The sequence below is a fragment of the Amphiura filiformis genome, chromosome 15, assembly GCF_039555335.1.
Source record: "Amphiura filiformis chromosome 15, Afil_fr2py, whole genome shotgun sequence".
Classification (NCBI taxonomy): Eukaryota; Metazoa; Echinodermata; class Ophiuroidea; order Amphilepidida; family Amphiuridae; genus Amphiura; species Amphiura filiformis.
In genome coordinates, this window is record NC_092642.1 from 64,482,610 (window position 1) to 64,492,890 (window position 10,281).

Below are 10,281 nucleotides of genomic sequence, written 5' to 3' on the forward strand. Positions count from 1 at the left end.
TACCACGACAAAAGGAAGTAATGGACAGTTTTATATTATTGAGATATGGGACAAAAACACAATTTGGAGCAATTTGTTTCATATTTAAATAAATACCCAGCTAATTTGATGTTTAGGTACTGATATTAGTTGTAATTAGTAAGATAGTACAGTGGAAACTCATTAACACGAAGTTGGACGGAATTCAAATTTTACTTCTTGTTATCAGGAGTTTGTGTTATCCAGTTCTAATAACATGTGAAATGTATGCTTGGGAATGTAAAACATACTTCTTGTTATCAGGAACTTCATGTTAAGAGGGTTTGTGTTGACGAGTTGCCACTGTAACAATCGACTCTGAACAATGGTGATTAATTTGCATAAAATCGTTGAAATTTGGCAAATTGTCTGTCAATTCCTTTTGTGGTGGTTTTTCGTGGAATGTCCTATACTTTGTGTGTACAAAATTTAGGAAGCAAGTATTCGTCATGAGCTTTTTTAACTTTTCAGTGACATAACTCATTCATATTTTTATTTAGCAGGAAGATATTTGTATTTAGACCTAATTTAACTACATTGTAATAAAAAGCATTTTGAAAAAAAGTTCCATTTCTTCCTTTTGTCATGGTCTGAGACTAGTATACTAGTCTCAGGTCATGGTAGGGCAGATGTGTATGCATGTTACCCACAAATTTAAGCCTATTTTACCTGTTTACGCCATAAATTTTAACTTTCTTTAATATTGTTCAATATTAAACTTGTAACCCATATAGATTAGACATTGGTAAAGATGTTATAAAATTTATTTGAATAACTTGCAACATACAATTAAGTAACAAATAAACAGTACATTTAAACACTTTACATTTCTTACACATGCCAAAGCAAGTAATTCAGGATGAGTGAATGGGCTTTAAGTCCAAACACACAATGTTCCACTCATCCTGCACATGAAAATAGTTATTGTATACATAAGATAGCAAAAAATAAAACCATTATGAAATATAAATCAATATATACATAAAATTCAGGCATTTGAAAATACATAAGCCATAGCATGTAATACCACAAAATCATTTAAGCATATTCAAATAAAAAGATTGACATTCACACTTATATTCTTGTATCACACGAAAATAAGCCATTCAATATTATTATTATTATTATTTATATCAGGCTTTTGCTATGCGGTAAAATGAAAATTTAAGCTTACCTAGCCACCGGGTTTAACCAATGTGTAATGTATATAAGCTTACCTTTTGACCTTCTTGTTTTCTGCTCTTTACTCACAATTTCAGAATAATTATATAGGTTTATTTGTTGATCTTGATTATATTTCCTATAAGGTTATCATCATCTAGTATTGCCGCGAATTAAGGTTGTGATTTTACTTGTTAATACAGTACGAAATCTCCTGTGAGCATGGTGAGCCGTTACAGTGTCTGTATTGTTGTGCTGTTGTATCATGACGCGTGTTGGTGCTCTCACCATGGTATCGCACGACGCGTATGAGAAACACATAAAATATTTAAAAAATATTGTATTGCATCCCCAGGATTGCATCCGGGTATTTTGCAAATATTGTACAATATACAGTTTGATTGTATCGCTCAAAAGCCTGATATAAATAATAATACTTATTACATCAGTCTCAATCACACCCATGGCCCCCAGACTCCACCATGCTTAGCTGGGTCACAATTTGGATCTGGATTAGGCCACAATGGTGGCACCATTGTGTTATAGTAATCCTGCATTCGATCTAGGATCAGATCTACTACATCTGGATTTGTGTCCGACACATCAACCTTCTCATAAGGATCAGCTGATATATTGAATAACCAGACGTCTTTGTCGGTTGGTTCCACAGGTAAAATGGGTTTCAAACCTGATTCAGGGGGTGGCATCCACACGGAAATTCCTGGAGAAGAGAAGCAAAAATAATCAGAATTTATGCTGAATTTGTTTTTTAAACATAAATTTGCAAAATATTCCGTTGTTCTTTTTATTGTTTCCAACCAAATTATGACCAATGCAAATCTGGTATAACAAGGATGGTGGCCATGTTAAAAACAAAAGCAGCAGCAAAACTGGAAAAGAGCCAAGAAAAAAGGGACTGTTCAGAAATGAATCCATCAGCTATAGTATCTAAAACCATTTAAAAAAATTTACTTGTACCATAATAGAGCTTAAATTGGGCAAGTACAAGAAGGCCCTATCTGCAATAGCTGCCAGGTGACAGCCAGGTGTACAATATAGAATGCAAAAATTGTCAAATGTCTGCAAGGCAGCTATTTCAGATAGCCATCTTTCACATTTGAAGAAAATCTACATCCTAAACCAATAGGGTTACCTATAGCCACGATTTCTCCATGATACGGAAAAACAGAAAAATTCACGGAATTTGGGGTTTGGTCACGGAAATTTGAAAATGCCACAACATAGTGAAAAACTGTGTAAAATGTCTAACTTTTGTGTTGATTTGCAAAAGAAAACAGACAAGTGATAATTTAGCAGTAATTCTAGCATTTATTCTAGGCCTACGATGCAAGATTCTGGCTGATACAGCTATCGGAAGTACACACAAGACAATTGATGATGCTTAATTTTAATGGGGATGTTGAGGGGAGACTACAGTAAAAGGTACATATAATTATATAAGACAAATTACACTTTTAAAAACATGCTTGTATTCACTTTCCAAGTTGTCCAATTTGTAACACGGAATTTAAATTTTGTAATACGGAAAAATTGTGGCTTTAGGGTTACCCTCTTAAATTGTCCTCACAGGGAGTGTGAATTTCAAATCGAGTTACCTGTGTGGAAGATTTAAGGTCATGTCTTCCATAGAGGGAATGGATTTCAAATAGAGCAACTTAATGTTCAGCATGAGCCCTGCATTTTTAGGTGTTTTTATTCTGCATCAAATTCTGTATATTTTTTTCCAGGGCACTTTTCCTTCACCCATTGGAATTTGGGGAGCTGCACATGCACAGATAAATGGTGGATGTTACAATCTAAGTGCGGATAGGTTTGCGCTATTCCGGCTGCACAATGCCCACTTGATGCAATCTGATTGTGATGATTCACCATGGCACCAAATTTACAGCGCTTTGAACACTCCGTGATCTGTGGTAAGGCACTATATAAATACCGAAAAAATTTAATTTTTAGAATCTAAGTTGCACATCATTCAAACCCTCCTTCTCAGACAGGGGGTAGAATTAGAACGCAAGTTGTACTAAAATCATTTGACAGAAACTACAAGGAAAGGAGGGATTAATTGTACCCCAAAATCCACCCACTGGACATGCTACTGATAAAAAAGATAGGGAAATCAAGTAATTAAAATAAACTCCTCAACATGCTACAAATAACAGGTAAATCAAGTTATTAAAATATGTGCAATATTATCTACAAACAACCAAATCAACCTCACCTGGGTCGCCAGTCACAAGTTTCCAATCCCCAATTCTTAGAGCAGCTCTTATAGATGTATTGAAGGCAGCTTTTCTGTGAAATGATTTGCCTACGTGAAGTATCAGTGGATCTATGTTATGTAAGAGTTCTGTACGAGGTGAGAAGGTTCCATTTCTGAAATAAAAATGGTTCATAATTTCATTTAGTCTGGTGAAGAAAGTTCAATCTTCTTCTGTTAGTTATTTGAAGACATTTAACAAGTCTCTGCCGAGTTAAATGTAAATGGACCATGAAAAAATTCCTTGCTTTGGAGGGGATATTAAGCAGTCAATTTTGATATCGATTAAGCTCATGTTTATTGGTCGAGCTATGAGTTTAAAAATATTGGACGAGAGGTAGTCGAGTCCAATATTTTAATACTCAAAGCAAGGTTGTCAAACCCAAACAAATCAACAATAAAATTCTATTAAAATTATCTTACACTATGGCGTTCCACACGTTGTAGCCATCCAATGGCTTGGTACCATTCAGATTCCCACCTGCTAAGCCTCCTAAAATGGTTGGAAACCAATCGCTTACATGTATGAAAGCCTCACTCATTGTTCCCTGGATGCTTTCAGGCAGTAGAGGACTGTGTACGAAGCCAACACCATGCACGCCACCTTCCCAGAGAGTATTCTTGGAGCCTCTCAAGGGCCAGTTGTTGGCCCCACGTCCTATAGGTCCACCATTATCTAAATAAGAAAACAAAAAAGAAATTGCAATATGACATACCTGAGACCCTGTTTTTTTCTTCTAAATTTAACATAATTACAACAAATTTTAATAATAATAATAATGAATGGTTCTTTTCAGGTGTAAATCTTCTGAGGAACTTATCAGAGCGTGCAGTGACATGAAAAAAAAAAAAAATACAATTAATTCTGTGAATATGGAAAAGCTTGACGAAAGAGATGGGTTTTAAGCTGGCATTAAAATTGAGAAAGTGTGGGGATGTTACGAAGGTTGTTTGGAAGTGATCGAGTTCCAAACGGTTGGAGCAGCAAAATGAAATGAGTGTTCACCAACGGATTTGTGGTAAACACGAGGAGTTTTCAGTAAGTAACAGGAAGCATACAAAGCACAGATGACATGTATGATAGTAAAGTGCCATCGAAGTGATGAAAAGCCAAAACAGCAAGTTTAAATTGAACGTGCAATTTAATGGGCAGCCAGTGAAGCTTGATGAGGATTTGACAAAATTTTTTTAAAATATTGAAATTTGGGCTCAAAAGATTCGGAAATTAATGATAGGCATGTTCACTAAAAATTGAAGTACATGTACTTTTAAATTTATTCAGATCTAACTTATTGGCTGGGACTTAATGAAAGAAACATTTTGGCATTTCAATAATCTTAATCGGACGTTCCATTCCAGAGATATGGCCTTTCGAGTGTCGCGGTTTTATATAGGGCTGCTAGAACATGTTAAAAAGTTTAAGTCCAAAAAGGAATAATAACAGAGAGTGCAACTTTAAGGTACCTTTTCTAAATGTATTTATTAACTAGCATTGTCTGGAACAGTATATTTGCTTATAACAACATGAAATAAGATAATCCTGAAAATTTAAACAATTTTGTTGAAATACAACAAAAAATATAACACCTCAAAACCCATGGTTTGTTTGGTGGAACCTCATGCATGATCCTAGATGGCTGCCATGGAAAATATCTCCATAGAAGAGCTGAACAATAAGTGCATTATTTGAAATGAATAGTGGTAGTCTTAAACATTGTTCACTCTTTTAAGATCAGCACATTTTATCTTAAAAGGGGGTCTTAACAGCCCTACATACGCGTCACAGGCCTCCAAAGTTGGAGTGACCCCCGGGTTACAAAGAGGGCAATATTATGCATTGAGCCAATTAGAGCTGTTGTAGCCAGTAGTAGGGTTTAACAGAATTAAGCTTAAAATTAATAAGAGATCTAATAGCTCTATTTTGATTGGTTACTTAGGGGCTGTGCAATAATTATGAGCCCCCCCCGGGGTAAAATTTCCAAACGGCTCGCCAAAAATTGCTTGCCCCCCCCTCTCGGCCTGCCAAAAATCGCTTGCCCCCCCTCTCGGCCCGCCAAAAATTCTTTGCCCCCCCCTTGCGCATGCCAAATTTTTGGGATCCCAATTTACAAACCTTAAATGGTCTATATAGCCAGATGTTGCGAGCGCAGCGAGCAGGAAAATTTGCATATTTAAGCGTTTCAGTACTGTTTTCCTAAGCCTTTTAGAGCGTTTTTATTAAAAAGCGCCCCATGAATGTGTGCCAAAAATCGCTTGCCCCCCTCTCAGCTTGCCAAAATTGCTTGCCCCCCCTTTGGCTCGCCAAAAATTTCTTGCCCCCCAATTTTACCCTCCCCAGGGCTCATAATTATTGCACAGCCCTTAGATGATTAAATCATGTAATTAACCAATCACAGGCACTGTAAGAAAGACAGTAGTGCCCACAGGGTTTAACTTGTCTCTTACCTGTAGAAAATATGATAATAGTATTATCATACAGACCAGATTCTTTGAGTGTCTGGGTAATATTACCGACAGCTTCATCAAGACACGCAAGCATACCACCCATAGTTTGTCTATAGTTTGTCTATCCTGGAGACCATAAATCAATATGACATTCATCCAACAAGGATTAGCCAAGCACAAAAAGTTTCTTGTTTAGCGCAATATCAAAGTCAATAATAATACCAAACAAATCATCCCACTTGCACATTAGGCCTACACTTGATGTAAGTTTATATTATTGGGTTGAGATATATATAGGCCTATAGGAGTACCACGATTATATATGTATGGTTTACATGTATAGTTCAATAGATATCCACAAAAAAAAAGTTATTCCAAAATATCAGTTGATTCAGACATTAAATTCGCAATTTACGCATAATTGCATGTATTACAGTGCCTGATAAGGTTGTAAGCCGGAATATACAAACTGGACTATATCTGAAACAGCAAGAAAGTTCATGCACACAAAAAATCACCCTTCCCCACTCCCCATCTTTCAATGTTGGAGGGTCTCACGGACCTGTTGACAACATGGCTTGGTTCAACATTAAATTGGGGGAGCGGGGGAAGAGATATATCAAAAGACAGGCAAAGTGTGCCAACCTTTTTTTCCTGGATTGTAGGCTAGGCTTTTGATGGTGTAAAAAAAAACTTCCAACATTTTTGGATTAATTTAGGGGATGAGGCTGTGGATCCTGAAGTGCTCCTTTAAGATATTAATTCAAAGTCGCTCTGTTGTTCTATAATCACATTTCACTGAAGTCGGGACATGTGTAAGCATCACAAATACGTCATTAAAAAATCAGGATTGAAAACAATCAACTATTAAAATTCATTTAAAAATATGGTACATTATGGGTTTAATCAGGTTTGAAAACAATTAACCGAATTCATATAATGTACATTGTGGCTTTAATCACTAGCTACATTTACAGTCAGTGTTGATGTTTTAACATTTTCTTACAGTGCCCCTAATTGGTTATTTACATGATTTAACGCGGCTGTGTACTCAAGACGCTGTTTCTTTCACAAAATTGAGCTTTTTCGATATTTGTTACTTTATGTTTTTTATAAATACGAGTAAAGAAAATCCAGATTTATAAACTCCAACTGCGCTATTTTATGGATTTTGTTTCACTATTTCATTCGTGTTTGCAATTTTGAAAGAGAGAAAATCTTTGTTGTATCAGCGGGGTACACGCCCGCAACAACGCATTGTGTTGCGTATCGCGCAATTTGTTAACGCACAGATACGCTACGCATACGCGACGCTTATCTGCATGCGTGGCGCATCCTTTGGAAACACTAATTTCAAGTGGTCAAATGGCTCCGTTTTAGCTGATAAAATGTGGGTTTTTTCAAGTTCTTTTCCTCGATTTGAATATCAAGTTATGAATGGATTTCGCTCAAACTTCTCAACGGGCTGTGGATTTACCCGATGTTCACGTATAATATAAGGTAGAAAAACGAAAACTGCCGCATTCTCCTGTGAGATTCGATGAAATGGCAAAATGTGACCACTTTAAACTTCAACGGCCATTATTTCAATGTTCATTTTCTTGGTAAAATGACGATTTAGGTACACGATAACTCAATAAATACAGCATCTATAGCTAAGCAAATATGATCATCGTAAAAAGCATGATCGACTCAAGAAACGGTTTTCTCATTTTTTAATATTTTGGTCTATTTCCGATTTTAGGCATCATTTTGTGCAAATAGGCGTTTGTGAATTTTAAAAGGTTCAATTTGATGCCTTATATGGTCAATATCTCAAAAACTAAGGCCAATATCAAAAAAAATAAAAAAAACGTTTTTGGAATGGAGCCTCAAGCTTGAGCTAAAAACAAAATAAAATATTTTGGAAAGAGTGTTTTTTGTTATGATGTACCTCACAAATAGTGCCAAAAACTCACTTTTTTGTGATTTTCTTCATAATTGTTGTTTTTACCCCAAATCTATATTTATATTAAGATTTATTGATGTCTTGCCTTTACAAAAATGTATACTTTTATATGCCTTGCGCGAATAATTACAAAGTTATTGCACTTTTACTACATGCATGTCTGAGAGTACACAGCCTCCTTAACCCTAACCCGCCTGAATACTACAAAATACTACTTGATATATGCGCTGTTAGTGCATGCATCCCACGTGGTGTGATGACGCAATCGCCCTAAGTGATATATAGGCACGGTTTAAGCTGGCCAGCGAAGCCCAAGACCGTGGCAAAGTGTCGCCGACCGCGTGCTTGGCATGCGAGGGGTCTCGGGTTCGAATCCCAGCCAGAGCAAACAACTTCTTTCCTTCTTTTCTCTCTTTATTCTTTCCTTCTTTCCTTCCCGTCGCATGAAAAGCCCTTAGGGGTTAGGGTTAGGTTACCACTATCGAAACTCAGTATAGGCTTCCTTAACCCTAACCCGCTGAATACTACAAAATACTACTTGATATATGCGCTGTTCGTGCATGCATCCCACGTGGTGTGATGACGCAATCGCCCTAAGTGATATATAGGCACGGTTTAAGCTGGCCAGCGAAGCCCAAGACCCGTGGCAAAGTGTCGCCGACCGAGTGCTTGGCATGCGAGGGGTCTCGGGTTCGAATCCCAGCCAGAGCAAACAACTTCTTTCCTTCTTTTCTCTCTTTATTCTTTCCTTCTTTCCCTTCCCGTCGCCGAAAAGCCCTTAGGGGGTTAGGGTTAATCATCTGAGTAACCAATCCAAATATAGCTTTTAGATCAGGTTTAATCAGCTCTAATCACTTTACATTTACAGTCAGTGTTGATGTTAACCCCATGGGCACTACTGTCTTTCTTACAGTGCACATAATTGGTTAATTACAAGATATTATACAAATAATGAATGTTTATGAGTGCAATGGTAAGAATATTTTCATGAGTTGAAAAATGGAATGTTCCATTCAAAAGCGAAGCTGAGGTGAATGGAACATTCCATTTTTCAACGAATGAAAATATTCTTTCCATTGCACGTAATGAAAAAAACATTCATTATTTGTTTTATATTATCTAAATAGATCTTTGTTATTTGATTTGTTGATTGTAATGGCTTTGCAGGAGTTAAAATATTGTACGAATCGTGAGACAAATATGGCTTTTTTTAGCAATACATTCTTGTATCACCCAAAAATAAGCCATTCAAAAGTATTATTTTAAGGGTCTATTATTATTTTTACCAGGCGTTTGCTACGCAGTAAAATATAATTTAAGCTTACCTAGCCACCGGGCCTATCCAATGCGTATTGTAAGCTTACCTTTTCACTTTTCTTGTTTTCTACTTTTTCTTTCCCCAAAGAAAAAAATCGGAATATGGCTATTCGCGGCTTTCCTATGTAGATGTAGATTATATTTCTTCAAAATATTCATCCAGAATTGCCATAAATTAAGTTTGTTGTTTTAAATATCCCGTAACACGGTAGGGCCTATGCTATGCATACTGTTAGCCGATCGGACTGAAAAAACACACCATGTAATCTAGCCGTGCAATAGAAAGTACGGAATATAACGAAAATGCACGGTGCATATAACGAAAATGCTCTGCGCATATAACCAAATTCCACGGTAGTGACGTAGGCCGTAAAATAGTTTATTTATTGAATGACATGTGACCAACAATCAACCAATCAAATGACAAGGATCTACTTAGGTGTTATATAAAATCATTTGTTTGTATAACCAATCAAAATAGAGCTTTTAGAGCAATTTTATTCTTAATGATCCCCTCCAAACCTACTTACTTATTCTTACCAGACCTCTGATTGGCTAAATACATGATATAGTCATATACTGCATTTTAAAGGCGAGTGGTCAATCACTCGCCGGGTCACTCGCTAGCATATGCTAGGCGAGTGGTCGAATCACTCTCTACATTTTTATAGAATCACTCGCTAGGTCTGAAAAATCATTCATATATACTAATAATATGAAACAATATTACACACTGTTCACAAATAAGCTTCACAACCTTTCTTTCGTATCCAGGTAATACGGTAGATCGGATACAGGATACACTGAAGTTCTGAACTTGCAAGTAAATTGATATTGGATTCAATTTTGGGCGATTTGCAGCGAGTGATATTTAGTGTCTTTGGCAAGTTGAAAATCGCTCGCTAGAAATTGAGTTTGGGTGAGCGGTGGCGAGCGATCGGCAAGGCCTGTACTGCGCCAAAAAATATCCTTACACATGGAAGAAGAATCCTAATTTTTAAAACTAAACCATATTTGAGTAAATTTATTGTTTAATATATGCACTATCTAATCCTGCACATCATGACACCCCATTGAATCCAATGTGACTACAAGGAAGTAAAGTTACAAGCAT

The 10,281-nt window shown here is 36.5% G+C and overlaps 1 protein-coding gene across 1 annotated transcript; it reads right to left on the minus strand.

The window, feature by feature from the left end:
* Nucleotides 1–1,036: 1,036 nt before the first annotated feature.
* LOC140171951 (arylsulfatase I-like) lies at nucleotides 1,037–4,162 on the minus strand. Its single transcript, XM_072195295.1, has 3 exons — nucleotides 3,881–4,162; nucleotides 3,419–3,573; nucleotides 1,037–1,900 (listed from the first exon to the last, which is right to left on the minus strand). The coding sequence occupies exons 1-3, from the start codon at nucleotides 3,997–3,999 to the stop codon at nucleotides 1,635–1,637; spliced, it is 540 nt and encodes a 179-aa protein (XP_072051396.1). The 5' UTR covers nucleotides 4,000–4,162; the 3' UTR covers nucleotides 1,037–1,634.
* Nucleotides 4,163–10,281: the final 6,119 nt, after the last annotated feature.